At 36.5% G+C, this 17,810-nt stretch overlaps 1 protein-coding gene across 13 annotated transcripts in view; it reads right to left on the reverse strand.

Annotated features, from left to right (window-relative positions):
* Positions 1 to 17,810, reverse strand: part of CEP63 (centrosomal protein 63) — a 55,061-nt gene that overhangs the window by 21,756 nt on the left and 15,495 nt on the right. For 8 of the 13 annotated variants that reach the window (XM_045088882.1, XM_045088879.1, XM_045088884.1 and 5 more), the window contains exons 4-7: positions 13,890 to 13,985; positions 12,715 to 12,837; positions 12,586 to 12,609; positions 8,289 to 8,402 (exon numbers count right to left, since the gene is read on the reverse strand). In XM_045088882.1, coding sequence (XP_044944817.1) covers positions 8,289 to 8,402; positions 12,586 to 12,609; positions 12,715 to 12,837; positions 13,890 to 13,985 — 357 coding nt within the window. The remainder of the gene's footprint in view (positions 1 to 8,288; positions 8,403 to 12,585; positions 12,610 to 12,714; positions 12,838 to 13,889; positions 13,986 to 17,810) is intronic. The other 5 variants (XM_045088885.1, XM_045088888.1, XM_045088878.1 and 2 more) reach the window with 3 other exon arrangements.

Below are 17,810 nucleotides of genomic sequence, written 5' to 3' on the forward strand. Positions count from 1 at the left end.
TAAAATTGAGAAGTAGATTTAAAGCTAACTTGAATGATATACAGTCATCTAAATATTTCAAAAGGAAAACATGTATATTTAATGGAACCTCTATTTTTCTCACATAACATTTATCAGCTAAATATTTTATACTCTCTGCTGGCTTAATACTTTAATTTTTTAAATGTTTTAATGTTCTCAAAGATTTCCCTTAATATCTCCTTTCAACATTTCTATATGGACAAGAGGGAAAGTAGCACGTGATTTCTTGCCTTCTAAACAGAAATAACCTTGTGTTTTAGTGACTAAATGGATCCTTTTCTATGCATATATAACCATCATTCTATCATTGCAACTAATAATGTCACGTTGTTTAAGAACTGTTCTTTTTAATATAATACATTTTAATATTTGATAGAACATCACCCTCGCTCTTTTAGAAAATGCTGCTTAGTACCATTCATTTATTCTTCCATAAAAATTTTAGAATCACTCTGTCAAGTTCTCAAAATCTAACAGTCAATAAAATATGTGGATAACCATTTAGAAAAAAAAATTTAGCTTATCAAATACCATATAATAATAATGATCAGATCAAATATATAAAAAAGAAATTATAAAGCAGAAGAAATCTTGGCTTAGATAAAGCTTTACACTATGACATCAAGATAGAAACCCTACAGAAAAAATTAGAAGAGAATTAAGCAATTCTAAATAATTGTTTATAAAACAACCATATTTCCATTGAAACTAACAGGCAAAAATTAAGGTAAACTAGGAAACACCCAGAACTGCAACAAAACAACAAAGTGTTAATAATATAGTCAATGTAGGAAGAGCTATTTCAAAATAGTAAAATATAAATCTCCTAAAAGAAAAATGAGCAAAGGACACAAACAATTTACAAAAAATGGAGATGTCTGCAAGTAGATGAAAAAATGCACAAACTTATTCATAATTAAAGAAATGCACATTAAAAGAAATAATCATGTATCATATTCTTCACCTGTCAGACTGGCAAGGACAAGCTTAAAAGTAGGTGAAATTTTAAAAAATATTAGTGTCCAATATTGGTAAAGTGAGAGAAAATGGACAATCCCAAATACTGCTGGTGAAGTCTGGATCAATGTAATTTTGGAATGTACTTTGCCAATATATATTAAAATCTTTAAGAATGTACAAGTACACTGATACAGCAATTTCACTTCTAGGGCCATTTCCTAAGAATATAAATGGACATATACTCCCAGATGTTTAGACAAAGACATTCACCCAAGCACTATTTACAAGAGTAAAAAAGTAAAAAACTAAATGTTCTACCACAATAAGGGATTCAATATGTTAATTATGGCATATTTAATGGTAGACTGGACTTCTATGCAATCATTATGACTACACATTTGTTGATCTGTCATATTTAAAAAGGAAAAATTTAAGCATGATAATTGAATAAAATACTGTATTATAAAGTGTTTAGTGTAGCTAAATAATAATTTAAAAAAACCTAAGTGGGATAAAACGAGAAACTGACAGTAATATATTAAAGAGTAGGGGACTTTAACATGCTATTTACATCAATGATAGATCATCCAGACAGAAAATCAATAAGGAAACACTGGCCTTAAATGACACATTAGACCAGATGGATTTAACAGATAGAAACAAAACATGTCATCCAAAAACTGCAAAACACACACTCTTCTCAAGTATAAATGGAATTCTCCAGGACAGATCACATGTTAGACCACAAAACCAACCACAATAAATTCAGTAACACTGAAATCATATCAAGCATCTTTTCTGACCACAACAATATGAAAGAGAAATTGATTATAAGTATCAAACTGGAAAAAACACAAACATATGGAGACTACTCAACATGCTATAAACAACTAAGTGGTCAACAAAAAAATCGAAAAGAAAAAATACCTTTAGATAAATGAAAATGGAAACACTATGCAGCAAAAGTAGTTCTAAGAGGGAAGTTCATAAAGATAGAGGCCTATATCAAGAAACAAGAAAAATCTCAAATGAACAGTCTAAATTTACACATAAAGGAAACAGGAAAAGAGAAACAAAGCCTGAAGTTAGTAGAAGGAAGAAATAATAAAGGTTAGAGGAAATAAATGAAATAGAGGCTTAAAGAATAAAAAAGATCAATGAAACTAAAAACTAGTCCTTGGAAAAGATAAGCAAAACTGATAAATCTCTAGCCAGATAGATAAGATCAAAAGAGAGAAGAAACAAATAAATAAAAAAAGAGAAGTTAAAACTGACACCACAGAAATACAAAGGACCATAAAAGGCTACCACAAACAATTACATGCCAACAAACTGGAAAACCTTCAGAATAGAAAAATTCTTAGAAACACACAACCTTCCAAGATTAAATCACACAGAAATAGAAAATATGAATCAACCAATTACAAGTAATGAACTGAAACAGTAATTTTCAAACTCCCAAAATACAAAAGTCCAGAACCAGACAGCTTTACAGGTGAATTCTACAAAACATTTAAAGAAGAGTTAGTACCAGAGCACCTGGGTAATTGTCAGTTAAGCTTCTGCCTTCAGCTCAGGTCATGATCCCAGGGTCCTGGGATTGAGCCCCACGTCAGGCTCCCTGTTCAGCAGAGAGCCTGCTTCTCCCTTTTCCTCTGCCTGCTGCTCTGCCTACCTGTGCTCTCCATCTTTCTGTCAAATAAATAAATAAAATCTTTTTTTTTTTAAAGTTAGTACCTATCCTTCTCAAATTATTTTAAAATACTAAGAGTAAGGAAAGCTTCCAAACTTATGAGGCGGCCAGCATTATCCAAGTATCAAAACCAAAGACACCACAAAAAGAGAAAATTATAAGCTAATATCCCCGAACACAGGTGTAAAAAATCCTCAACAGAATATGAGCAAACTGAATTCAACAATACATTAAAAGGGTCATTATCAAGTAGGATTTATTCCAGTAGTATAAGGATGGTTCAACATCTGCAAATCAATGTGATACACCACAAAATGAAAGATAAAAATCATATGATCACCTCCACACTAGCAGAAAAAGCACCTGACAATTCATCATCCATTATGATTAAAAACTCTTAACAAAGTGGATATAGAGGCCATAAATGACAAATCCACAGCTAACTTCATACTCAAAAAGCTGAAAGCTTTTCCTCAAGATCAGAAATAAAAGGATGCCCACGCTCACCACTTTTAAACAACATAGTACTGGAAGTCCTGGCCACAGCAATTAGGCTAGGAAAAGAAATAAAATGGCATCAATATTGGCAAAGAAAAAATAAAACTATCAAAATTTGCAGATGGCATAACACTATATATAGAAAGCCTTGAAGACTACAGAAAAAGCTGTTAGAATAAATGAATTCTGTAAAGCTGTACAATACAAAATTAACATACTAACATATTAGTGTATTTTTCTACACTAATAATGAGCTATCAGAAAAATGCAATTATAAAATAATTGCCATTATATTTCAATCAAAAAGAATAAAACACCTAGGAATAAATTTAATCAAGGAGGTGAAATATCTGTACACTGAAAACCGTAAGACACTGACAAAAGAAACTGAAGACAACACAAATAAATAGAAAGATATTCCATGCTCATGAACTGGAAGAATAGTTAAAATGCCTATGCTACCCAAAGCAATCTACAAATTCAGTGCAATCCCCATCAAAATATCAATGGTATTTTCCACAGAACTGTAACAAAGAATCCTAATGTTTGTGCGGAACTACAAAAGATCCTAAGTAGCCAAAGCAGTACTGAGAAAGAACAAAGCTGGAGATATCATGCCCCCTAATTTCAAACTATCCCACAAAGCTATAGTAATTAACACAGTATGGTACTGGTATGAAAACAGACATATATATTAATAGACTAGAATAGAGACCAGAAGTAAGTCCACACTTGTATCGTCAATTAGCCCATAACAAAGGAGGAAAGAACAAACAAAGGGGAGAGTCTCTTCAATAAATGATGGGAAAACTAGACAGCTACATGCAAAAGAATGATATGAGGTCACTATCTTATACTACATACAAAATTCAAAATGGATTAAAGAATTGAACATAAGAACTGTAACCCTGGGGCGCCTGGGTGGCTCAGTGGGTGGGGTCCTGGGATTGAGCCCTGCGGGCTCTCTGCTTGGTGGGGAGCCTGCTTCCTCCTGCCTCTCTGCCTACTTGTGATCTCTGTCAAATAAATTTTTTAAAAAAGGGGGGGGCGCCTTGGTGGCTCAGTGGGTTGAGCGGCTCAGGTCATGATCTCAGGGTCCTGACATCGAGTCCCGCATCGGGCTCTCTGCTCAGCAGGGAGCCTGTTTCCTCCTCTCTCTCTCTGCCTGCCTCTCTGCCTACTTGTGATCTCTCTCTGTCAAATATATAAATAAAATCTTTAAAAAAAAAAAAAAAAAGGAACTGAAACCCTAAGACTCCTAGAAGAAAACACAGGCAGTAAGCTCTCTGACAACAGTCACAGCAATATTTTTTTGGACCAGTATCCTGTGGCAAGGGCAACAAAAGCTAAAATAAACAAACGGAATTACATCAAACTAAAAAGGTTTTGCATGATAAAAGAAACTGTAAACAAAACAAAAAGGCAATCTACACAGAATGGGAAAAGATACTTTCAAGTCATACATCTGATAAGGGGTTAAAATTCAAGATATATAAAGAACTTACACAACTTAATATCAAAAAACCAAACCTTATGTAAAATTGGGAAGAAGACATAAAGAGACATTTTTCCAGAGACATCCTGATGACCAACAGACACATGAAAAGATGCTCAGCATCACTCATCATCAGGGAAATGAAAATCAGAACCACAGTGACATATCACCTCACACCTGTCAAAATGGCCAGTTATCAAAAAGACAAAATAGCCAGTATTGGTGAGGATGTGGAGAAAAGGCAGATCTTATACAGTGTTGGTGGGATTGTGAATTGGTGCAGCCACTATAGAAAACAGTCTGGCACCTCCTCAAAAAAATCAAAATTAGAAATACCATATGATGCAGTAACCCCACTTCTGGGTATTTATCTGAAGAACACAAAAATACCAACTCAAAGAGATAACCACATCGCTATGTTCACTACCTCACTGCTTAAACTAGCCAAGTTATGGAAACAACCCAAGTGTCCATTAATAGACAAATGGCTAAAGAAGATATGGGGAATGGGTGTTAGTGTGTATTTGTATTCTATTAGAATGGAATATCACTGGCATTAAGAAAAAATGAAATCTTGCCACTTGTGACAACACTGATGGACCAGAAGGCATTACACTCAGTGAAACGGGTCAGACAGAGAAAGACAAACACTGTATGATTTCATCTATCATGGAATCTAAAAACCAAACATACATATTACCTCCCTAACACACAACTGTGTTTTTTTGGTAAATGTACATGACTGGAATGTGCACTGCACAGAAACATTAAAAAAAAGTTGGACAAGATTTACACCAAAATGTTCATCATGAGAGATCTCTAAATTATGGAATTATGGGTGATTTTATTTAATTCTTGTCTCACTGACATTTTCTCATTTTTTCCAAAATGAATATGTATTTAATAACTTTAATAGCTGATGAAAAGAACTTGAGCAAACATAGGACTCAAAGATTGAGAAGTTATTGGGAACTCCACTTCCAGATGTTAAAAAATATGTAAGAAGAAAGTTTATATCAAATTTTTAAAAACTGGGGGAAGTGTGGATACTGATCTCCACTTATCCATCCTCCCAGATTTTCTCGCTTGACTGTTCAACGGTGACTCACATATCACTAAAATGTAACATGTCAACCTTGACTGGATTCCAATTTGAATATCAAACTGTACAAAGATATAATTTCAGACAACTGGGGAAGTCTGAACAGACTGAATATTAAATTATGTTAATAAAGTACTCTGTTAATGTAATACAGGTATATTATAATTTTTAAGGTCTTTATCTGTTGGGAAACATGACAATTTCTGTGATTTGCTTTGTAATATTCCATCCAAAGGTAAAAAGTGGGGAAGCATGAAACAAGACTGGCAAAATGAGCTGTTGTCAATCGGTACAGTCTTACTTACTTTTATAAGTAAAACAAGTCCTGGAGATCTGTTACACAACAACATGCACAGAGTTAACATTACTATACTAAATGGTTAAGATAGGGGTGCATGGGTGGCTCAGTGGGTTAAGCCTCTGCCTTCAGCTCAGGTCATAATCTCAGGGTCCCAGGATCGAGTCCCACATAGGGCTCTCTGCTCAGCAGAGAACCTGTTTGCCCCTCTCTCTCTGACTGCTTCTCTGCCTACTTGTGATCTCTGTCAAATAAATAAATTAAATCATTAAAAAAAATTTTTTTTAATAAAATGGTTAAGATGGTAAATTTTTTTTAAAAGATTTTATTTATTTATTTGACAGACAGAGATCACAAGTAGGCAGAGAAGCAGGCAGAGAGAGGAGGAAGCAGGCTCCCTGCTTCCCCCCAATGTGGGGCTCGATCCCAAGACTCTGGGATCATGACCTGAGCCGAAGGCAGAGGCTATAACCCACTGAGCCACCCAGGCACCCCAAGATGGTAAATTTTAATGTTTTCTACCACAATTAAAAAAAAAAAAACTAGCAAAATGATAGTAACTATTAATGCTGGGTAACAACTATCCAGAAATTTAAAAGTTCTGTTTTTTTTTTTTTTAATCATTTTTAAATGATGGTCATACAGCATTGCCACATACTGAATCACAAAAAGATTTAATTTTGTTCAGTTTGCTGAGGGGGGAAGAGAAATATATTACAGTAATATTTTTCCAGTTAAGCAGGGAAAGTAGTTTTAAACAAACTACCAGGAGAATGATTCAAATACCCTTAGCAGGGAAAACAAATGTTGGCTTTTTAAAGGCTTCTTATTCTGGCCTCCCTGAATTATGGTAAATAAAAATCTCACTTTTACTAACAATGAAGTTTAATTATGCAGAGGAATCACAATAGTAATTTGAAAAAAGGATTTGCAATCAATAATAAGCATACTCCACAGATGAGTAATTGAGAACTAAAAAGCAGGACTTGATTTTCTTTTTTTTCCAAACTGAAAGCTACAATTAGAATATAACAGTGCCTTATAGCTATTTATGTTTGCATAGTGCTTTAGCATTCAGGTCAAAAAAAACTGTGGTCTAGACAGCCAGGATTTTATTGGCCCACTCTGACTGCTTAGCTTGCAGCAGCCTAGTGAATAATTTTCTTCCTTGAGGTTGCTGTGGGCCCCTCCTCCCATCCTGAGTGGAGTCACAGAGCCATTCACGGGAATTAATTGGCCAGCTGATATTTCAGGGGAATGATTACAAGCCAAAACATTACTGAGAGTTAAAGCAGCAAATAATGCAGATTGTTTTTAAAAAAAAATTTTTTTAAGCTTCTCTTCAGTTCTTTTAACTTATCCAGTAATTCCCTCATTCTATAAAACTGAGATAAACTTAACAGATTATCATATTAAACAGACAACACAGAACCACATATTCTAGGTAACTGCAATCTAAAAGAGGCATTAAGACTGTGTCTAGCACACAACAGATGGTCACAAATATTTATTCCCCTCTATATTCACTTCCTTTTGTGTTCTTGGTTTTTAATTGAAAAAAACAGTGTATGTTCTAAGAAGAAATATCCCTAAATTAGATAGCTATTCTTTGGTTCTGCTTAAGTCACTAGTTCTTTATTTAAAAAAAGAGTCTTACTAGAGTTCTAGAACATGTTTCCGTTGTCACAAAGATACTGCTTTTGGTTAGGACGCAGATCAATGCGGTGTCAGTCTCCTGGTACCTGTAGGCCCAAGCAACCGGGCTGAAGCTCCTCAACTGAGGCATTTCGGCCAAGGCCCCCCAGTTAGCAGAGATGGAGCACAACGTGGAAATGGAGCTAAGGCAAAAGCCAGAAACACCCAGACTAGTAAGCCAGAGACCCAAAGAAGTAGAAAGAGAGAGAAAGAACGGAGGTAGAAAGAGAGAGAAAGAACCGAGGTAGAAAGAGAGAGATGGGGAGGGACAGAAAGGGAGAAAAAGGGAAGACCAAGATCAGGAGAAAATGACATGAGTGCGAGCGTGGAGTGAGCAGGAAAATGCAAGACGGAGAGGGCAAGAGGGAGCATGAGGGAGGAGCGAGAAAACAAAAGAGTGTGTGGCATGAAGACATGCGTGGACACAAGTGTGGACACGAGTGAGCAAACACGGACCACATTAAGCTAGTGCCAACGCCATCAAGACTTCTCGGCCTCTCATTATTTTAAAATGGCTTAAACCTACCTGAATTATCTCTGATTGTTCAGCCAAAGCCTTCCTCTGTGCCTCCAGAGAAGACACCTGTTGCTGATAAATTAAGCGTTGCTTCTCCCAGTCCAGTGATTTCTGACGAAATTCCTGAAGAGGCGATTAAGGTACTTAACTTGTAAGTGCTTCCCCTTGCTGTCCTTGCTTCCCTGATTCACTTTTACTTTAATTTTCCCCTTCCTCCCTGGGCACACATGTACCTTTCTCCCCAGCAGGAGCCCCATTACTCACTTAACTGATAGAACTGTGGAGCAATACTGAATTCTGACATTCTGTGCCTCTAGATTATCTGTCTTTCTAAATTTAACACCCTAATCGTGAAGAGTATGAAACACAGATGCTAAATCCTAGGTTGTGATGATTTTCATAGATTTGCTGCCACCTAAAGGTTGTTATCATTTTTAGTGATTTTACAGAAAACTCATCTTAGGAGAACTAAAATCTCAAAATATGATTATGGGGAGATCCCACTACCCAAATTCTTGATATCCAAACCCAGAAACTGAACAGATCAAATAAATTTTCACATGGGTAGCCCAATTCTTGCTTCTAGTATCTGAAATTCAGGAACAAAATAGACTCAGATAATGTAATACCCTTTGATTCCAAATTTTTACTAACTCAACAGAAGAACTGCAAAAACTTCAATAACAAGGGGGATATCTGTACTGAATTTTAAGAGATATACAGATATTTGTAACCCAAAGCCAAATAGTCAAAATTAATCATGGATCACTTCCTGCTGATAAGAAAATGAGTCCAATATTTATGAAAATGGGACAAATCAAAGGGATTTCTATATCACTGTCCTCCAGGATTCTCAACTCCAGCAGTCGGAAGTGAGTTTGGGATAATCGCTGTTAACCAGCTTTCTGAGAGTCACTCACTCATCCATTCTCCTGTATATGCCAGGAACTATTCTAAGTGGTAGGGCTACAATAGTTAACAAAACAAACAAAAAGTCAAGCCCAACTCAACTGACAATAGACAACAAATTTCAGTGTATAAGACATTAGATGATCATACCTGTTTTGCAGAAAATGGAGCAGAGAGTGCTCAGAGTTGGAGGTTGCAATTTTAAAAAGGGATGGCATTTAAGTAAACTTCCAGGGAGATGGGGATGAGATTACACTATTCTGGGAAGGGAAAGGCAAGTACAAAGTGAAGTGGAAGCATCCTGGTATGTTTAAGGGTAAGCAAGGAGGCTGGTGTGGTTCAAATGGAGTAAGGGAAAAGCAGGTAAAGAAAGGTCAGTTAACAAGGAGCGAGACTATATAGGTCATTAGGATAAATTTGGCTTTTAAGAGATAGTACTGGAAGGTTTTTGTAAAGGAGAGGACATGCTTTGACTTACAACAGAATCATGGTGGCTGCTGTGTGGAGAAAAGAGAAGTCAAGGGTCACTCTAAGGCTTTCGGCTTGAGAAATTGAGGAATGGAGTTGCCCTTAAACAGGAATGGTGTTGGGGGATGGGGAAGAGGAAACCAGGATTTTTATTTTGGATGTGTCAAGTCTGACATGGCTTTAGACATCAAGATGGAGCTGTGGAACAGCTGAACCAGGCAGTTGGAAATTACTCTGTAGCAAAAAGGACAAGTTAAGACTGGATACATAAATGTGCGGATTATCAATATACATACAGTGCTAAAAATATGAGAGTGAATGATATCACTACAGGAGTGAGCACAGATACAGAAAAGAAAAAATCCAATGATATAACCCCTAGGGTATTCCAATGTTAAAAGGGTGGGTAGCAAAAGAGATTGAGAAGTAGCTAACGAGGTAGGAGAAAAAGCCCAGGAAAACGTGATTGTTCTCTAAGTCAAATCAAGAAAGTGTTTTAGGTGGAACTCATTGGTGACCTCCGTATAAATAGCTTCCAGAGAGTGACAGGGCAAAACCCTTACTGAGTGGATGCAAAAAAATGGGCAAAAACGAACTGGAGACAGGTATACGTGCATAAAGTAGTTTAGTTATAAAACGAAAGGGAAAAATGGGGCAGCATCCAGAGGAAGAGAGAGGTAAAGAGAGGATATTTAACAGGGGAGAAAGCTGGATGGTGGCGGAAAACATTCAGTAGAAAGGAAGGGAGGAGATACAAAAGAAAAGAATGTCTGGAGCCATGTCTCGGGTAGGGGCCGAGGAAGAGTGTGGACAGTTCCACTAGCAGGAAGGCAGAGCATATGGACACAGATGCAAACAGGGGGGCAGATGTTGGAAGTTTGTGAAAATTCTCTTCTTATTGCTTCCATTTTCTCAAGTAAATGAAAAGCAAGATCATCACCCAATGGTGAGAATGTGGGAACAAGTACTAAAAGTTTGAGAAAAGAGAAAGTATAAAATAGTCATTATGGAAAGCAGCAGAGTGAGGGGAAATGGAATATGATTCTGGGAAGCATTAGGAACTCCTTTGAGGTAGATGAACATGAATTTAAAATGAGGCCAGTCAGCATGATTATGTTTTTCTCCAGCCATGTTCTGTCAAACACAGCAAGTAGAGAGCAGGCACAAAGCTGGACTTAAGTAGATTAATGGTTTTGCCAAGCAAATATCATGAAGGAAGAAATGGACACAAGAGCTGAAGGGGAATGTAAGGAATGCAGCCACGGAATTTAAGCTGTGTGAGGACTGACACGTGAGGACATGGGGTAGCTACCGAGCAGTGAAAGGCAGCAGAATTCAATCACTTGGGGGTCAAGTGATTATTGACAGCCAAGAGGTTATTGAGAATAGAGGGCATGAACTGCAATGAGAAGGACGGCATTTAAAGAATGAGATGATTAAAAATGTGATTCCAGGAAGTTTGTACGTTTGATAATGACTGACACCCATGGAATGGCAGTGGGAATGGATGGATGAGACAAGAAGGAGATCAAGATGTGGATGGAGGAAAGAACACCAAGAAATTCAAAGAGCCAAGTATTATAAGCATCATCCCTATACATACTGAAATCCTCAAGAATTATGATAAGTGTAACACTGAAGAGAGTGACAATGCCCTGGGCACTGAAACCTCTGGGCCAGGAAGTAACTCAGGGATCAGAAGATGCCTACTTTGGTTGTATGTATACTGGTTGGGGGTACTGGCCTGTGACATGAAAATCAAAGATGTGGTTTTGAGGTAGAAATAAAGGAGAATGGTAATGAGCGGCAAGAGGAAGATAAGGTGTTTGGGAGAAAAAAAAACCCGGTGTCACTGAAGATGGCTGGAGAGGAAGCAGTGTCTGCACAGCCCTCTGAGTCTAAGCTCTTCAAATGTATAAAAATATTAAGATGTAGGGGCACCTGGGTGGCTCAGTGGGTTAAGCCTCTCCCTTCAGCTCAGGTCATGATCCCAAAATCCTGGGATCGAGCCCCACATCAGGCTCTCTGCTCAGCAGGGAGCCTGCTTCCCCCTCTCTCTCTGCCTGCCTCTCTGCCTACTCGTGATCTCTGTCAAATAAATAAATAAAATCTTTTAAAAAAGATTAAAAAAAAATTAAGATGTAAAAGAATATTAAACAAAGAAATTACAATTCTAAGTAGCATTTTTGTGGGTGAAAGGTCACTCTGACAAATTGTAAGCAATCACAGAGAGATGCTGAGCAATGGTTCTCAAATTACAATCAGCCAGGGGAGGTGGATAAAATGCAGATTCCTAGGTCTCACGTAATAACACTGGAGCAGAATCCCTGAGAGCCTAAAGAGGACCTCGGGGATTCTTAAGGACACTGGAGAACCAATGGCACGGATAGAGGAGGAGAGTGACAGATGAAAGGGTAAAGTGTGACAGTCCTGCGCTGTTGCTTCATCTACCTCTGGCAGTGTTAACTCACCACCTCCCTTACGTTGTTAATAAAAAAGTCAGCAAAGAGGGGGTAAAGGGCGTACTACATCTAAATGGGAACTGAGGATAAACAATCTGATAGGCACAGTACTCTGTACAAAAAGCCATGTACTTTCAACATTTACTCAGCCCCAACTCTGTTGGGCGATAAATAAGACAAGGACACTGCCCACGGAAGACTGCTAGGAAATGGTGGTCAGTACTTCTCAATATTGGTATTCTGGGTACGATAATTCTTCCTGTATGCAATGGTCCTCAGCATTCCCTGGTTTAGTGCCCCTAGTTCCTGTCCCCTCAACACCAGTTTCACTCTCAGTCATCTGAACAACCAAAGCAATGTCTCCATACATTTCCAAATGCTCTCAAAGGGTGGTACTGCCCTAGTGAGAACTACTGATAGCAAGTAACCCCATCAGCCCCAAGTGACCAGATGATGACAGGATGTACCTCTGAAATAGCTCCACGGCAGTCCTGGAGATGGTAGAAAATCGGTTTCAGAACTAGGACTATTAGAAACAGCACCTTCCTAGAGGAAGGCTGACAACCACTACGAAGAAATTATTACTATGAACATACCTCTATTTTTCCAGTTAACCTCTCAATTTCGGAACGATCTTCCCTGTGATTTTTGGCATTTCCTCTGAAGTCCCTTATATGCTTTTTCTGTAGTTTTTCATAGCTTCTCTTCAGTCTGCCTAACTGTAGACACAGTTATTTCTAGACTTAAAATTTAAGAATTTGTAAACAGTGGTGGTGGAACAAATTGGTATCATGAAAGCAAGAGCAGTGCTAAACATTACTATTGAAAATAGACTGAGCGTGTTAGATTTGCAAATTAAATACAAAACAATTCAAATCTGCATATAAAAAATAAACACTAGAAGAGAAAGATACTGCATCGAAGAAAAAAACTGAGGGAAAAATACTCTTTAAACAAAACTTTGGCTTTTATTACAATTTGCACTTAAGGACCCCATAAACCACACCCAGGATAAAGGCAGCAAATAAAAATTCCTCCCCTGTGGTTCTTGAGCCATTCTCCTGTGGAGCACTGATATTCAATAAGCAGGACAGGAGTATTGTGAAATTAAATAAAAATAAAAGCAGTGTTTTTTTCCCAATCTGAGGAATAATATTAAATTGCTAGAATTTTCTTACTTTCCTTATTTATCCCAAAATGCTTCTGAATATATTGGATTCTCCATTACTTAAAATCTAGTAACTGATTTAACTCAAAAATTAAAATATCGGGGCTCCTGGGTGGCTCAGTGGGTTAAAGCCTCTGCCTCCAGCGCATGTCATGGTCCCAGGGTCCTGGGATCAAGCCCCGCATCAGGCTCTCTGCTCGGGAGGGAGCTTCTTTTCACTGCCCGCCCCCGCACCCCCTGCCTGCATCTCTGCCTACTTGTGATCTCTGTCAAGTAAATTTTAAAAATCTTAAAAAAAAACTAAAATATCATTATTTCAATATTGATATCAATAATGGTAACAGTATTTCATAGTATTATATAAAAACAGCTTTATTTCCCAGGTACTCAACTGAGAAACACATTTTAGAATCCCTGTACCAAACATATAATTTGACAAGACTCTTTTGCCTGGATTCACAGAACAGAGAAATAGATTTCTACCCCTGTGTCTCCCATGGATTATATACTTCCTACTTTATCAAGTAGAAACGGGCACATTGACAAAATTCTAGTGGTTAAAGAGAAAGAATTATACAATACATAATAGAATTAAAATCTCACTTCTTCATGTAGTTTCTTTAACTCCTGCTTATAGTCCATGGCCATCTCTTGTTTGACTTTTTCATGTTCTTCTAACTGTTGACGCAACATTCCAACCTAGAAGCAAAAAGGTAGTAGCATTTTTTATTACTGGCATTGAAACAATACCCTTGAAACATAAAAAATGGAAATAACCTTTGTACTTATCCATAAAAACAAGTTCTCAGTGGTATATGGTAATACCCCACTCCTTAGGAAGTCAAACATCTAATTATGTAATAATCTTTCTAAAATCTCAAAATCAAAAGACAACTGACAGAATGGGAGAAGATATTTGCAAACGACATATCAGATAAAAGACTAGTGTCCAGAACCTATAAAGAACTTAGCAAACTCAACACCCAAAGAACAAATAATCCAATCAAGAAATGGGCAGAGGACATGAACAGACATTTCTGCAAAGAAGACATCCAGATGGCCAACAGACACATGAAAAAGTGCTCCATATCACTCGGCATCAGGGAAATACAAATCAAAACCACAATGAGATATCACCTCACACCAGTCAGAATGGCTAAAATCAACAAGTCAGGAAATGACAGATGCTGGCGAGGATGCGGAGAAAGGGGAACCCTCCTCCACTGTTGGTGGGAATGCAAGCTGGTGCAGCCACTCTGGAAAACAGCATGGAGGTTCCTCAAAATGTTGAAAATAGAACTGCCCTATGACCCAGCAATTGCACTATTGGGTATTTACCCTAAAGATACAAACGTAGTGATCCAAAGGGGCACGTGCACCCGAATGTTTATAGCAGCAATGTCCACAATAGCCAAACTATGAAAAGAACCTAGATGTCCATCAACAGATGAATGGATCAAGAAGATGTGGTATATATACACAATGGAATACTATGCAGCCATCAAAAGCAATGAAATCTTGCCATTTGCGACAACATGGATGGAACTAGAGCATATCATGCTTAGCGAAATAAGTCAAGCAGAGAAAGACAACTATCATATGATCTCCCTGATATGAGGAAGTGGCGATGCAACATGGGCGCTTAAGTGGGTAGGAGAAGAATAAATGAAACAAGATGGGATTGGGAGGGAGACAAACTATAAGTGACTCTTAATCTCACAAAACAAACTGAGGGTTGCTCGGGGGAGGGGGTTTGGGAGAAGGGGGTGGGATTATGGACATTGGGGAGGGTATGTGTTTTGGTGAGTGCTGTGAAGTGTGTAAACCTGGTGATTCACAGACCTGTACCCCTGGGGATAAAAATATATGTTTATAAAAAATAAAAAATTAATAAAAAAAATATCACAAGTAAAAAATAAATAAATAAATAAATAAATAAAATCTCTAGATTTAAATGGAAACTTGCTATTTGATTTATTCTCCCTAACAATTTTTATTTTTAAAAAACTCATTAAAAATTAGATACACAAAGTTATAACAACATTGGAAACTAAGAATACTGAACAAAGATCAGTGAGTCTTCAAGAAAAAAAATATATAAATTAAAGAACAGAATAATAATGTCAGGTGGAAAGATACCAGGAGCCTAGAAACTTTATCATTTACCTCACTTCAGAGAAATCAGTTCCACCAACCAGAGTAAGGACACTATCCTAAACCATTCTTCAATAGTTTAATACCAGCCACAGCTGGTTCATGACCAGCCCTCACCTCCATCAATACCCATCAGTCTCTCTCTAAGTCTCTCCATAACTGGTTAGAATTTCATCTATTAGTAAGTGAGGAGGGAGAGGGAAAATGGGGAATACTAGGTAATAATCACAATATAGAATGGCAATTTCAAAAACAAAACAAACAAGAAACAGATCTTAAAACTTCTCATCATTCCCCTATATGTGTAATCTAAAAAACAAAACAAGTGAACAAAACAAAACAGGAATAGATTCATAAATACAGAGAGCTGGTAGTTGCCAGAAGCAAGGAAGGCAGGGGGATGGGCAAAACAGATGAAGGGAATTAAGAGCTACTAACTTTCAATTATAAAATAAATAACTCTCAAGGATAAAAAGTACTACATAGAGAATAGTCAATAATACTATAATAACTTTAATATTATATTTTATATAATATATTATATAATACTATAATAACTTTTTTTTGGTGACAGATGATAACTATAGTTTTGGTGAGCATTTCATCAAGTATATAAATATCAAATCACTATGTTGTACACCTGAAACTAATATAATATTGTATGTATTAATTTAAAATAAAATAAAATAAAAATATCAATCACCAAATGCCTTAGCACTCATATTCTAATAAATAATATCAATAAAGGAGAAAATAGAGGCATCTAAATCTTTGGAGCAATAAAAGTTCTCACCACACCCACAAAAATTTTGTAAGTACATAGGGTGACAGAGGGTAACTAGACTTACTGTGGTGATCACTTCACAATATATACAAATGCTGAATCATTACATTGTACACCTGAAACTAATATGTTTTATCTCAGTTTAAAAAACCAGAAACAAAATTCTTACAAGAACAATTTTGCTGTATCTTTATAAACACCAAATGGTTGACTTTATTTTTACCCAGTTGGACAATTTTCATCTTTAATTAGGCCACTGTATGCAATTACATTTAAAGGACCTACAAGGTTTCCCCCATTATCTGAAAATAGAGTGTTCCTGTGAAACCTTCTGCAAGTCAAAATGGCTACAGCAAAGAACAGTGATCATTTCATGAAAGTAGAAATTCTCTTCAGGTTTCTGTCAGCTAGCGAAAACAGGTAATGATACAAGTCTTTCCTAAGAGCAAAGTGGTATCAGGCGCACTTTCAGAGCGCAGGGAACCTCCCATCTGGATTTAAATCTCTCATCTTATTAGGTGCAATGTGTACCTACTGAGCTCTATGATCGTTTTCTGGCCTTTCTGGCCTCTTTGGAAATTTTAACTTATCATTTCATTTTTCTCCCTTTATTAGATTATAAAATATGTACTCTACTAATGTATCAATATATACTCTAAACAGTTCTCTTGAGATTAAAACATGGGTTTGCAACTTATTATATCTAACATTAGTCGTTTTTACCAATTCCCAAGCAACCCAAGGACTAAAGAAATACTTCTATTCTATTTATACCCCAACCAGACTTAAATGCCATTATAATTCTACATATATGTTAAACTGAAAATGCTACTATTGTTATATCCAGTCAATATTCACTCAGATTTACCCAAATATTTACTGTTGCCTTTCATTTCTTCCTTTATCTCTTGAGCTTCGATCTGAGATCACTTTCCTTCTGCCTGAAGAATATTTAGTATTTCCTTGGTGTGGGTCTGTCAATGACAGATTCTCAATTTTTATTAATCTGAAAATGTCATTGTTTTATCTTTACTCTGGGTATAGATTTTTGGTTTGGCAAGGGGGAAAAGTCATTTCTTTGTAAGGATCATTCTATTGTCTTCTGGCTTTCACTGTTTTAGTAGACAAGTCAGCTGTTCGGAGCTGTTTGTAGATAATCTTTTTTTCTTCTTAAATAATGTTGTTTTTTTTCCTTGATTGTTTTTCAGATTTCCTCTTTGTTTTTTAGTTTTCAACCTAGGTAAATATTTCTTTTTATTTATCTTGCTTGAGATTCTCAGACTTCTTAAATACATGACCTTCTTCACTTTTGGCAAAATCTTAATTTATCTTCAAATATTGCTTCTGTCCAGAAGAGAAATAAACAAAGATGACAGAGTCCATTTTTTTTTTCTCCTTCAGGGATTCCAAAAATACTCATATTATACCTTCTCACTGAATTTTCTTTCTCTTATCTTTCTTCTATATTTTCCATCATTTGTCCATGCTTTATACTAAACATTTTCTTCTGACCTATCTTCAAGTTCATTAATTATCTTTTAATCTTTAAAGGCCTTAATTTCAGTTACTTTATTTTTCAATATTAT

The sequence above is a fragment of the Mustela putorius genome, unplaced genomic scaffold, assembly GCF_011764305.1.
Source record: "Mustela putorius furo isolate JIRA1106 unplaced genomic scaffold, ASM1176430v1.1 tig00003834_pilon_pilon_pilon, whole genome shotgun sequence".
Taxonomy (NCBI): domain Eukaryota; kingdom Metazoa; phylum Chordata; class Mammalia; order Carnivora; family Mustelidae; genus Mustela; species Mustela putorius.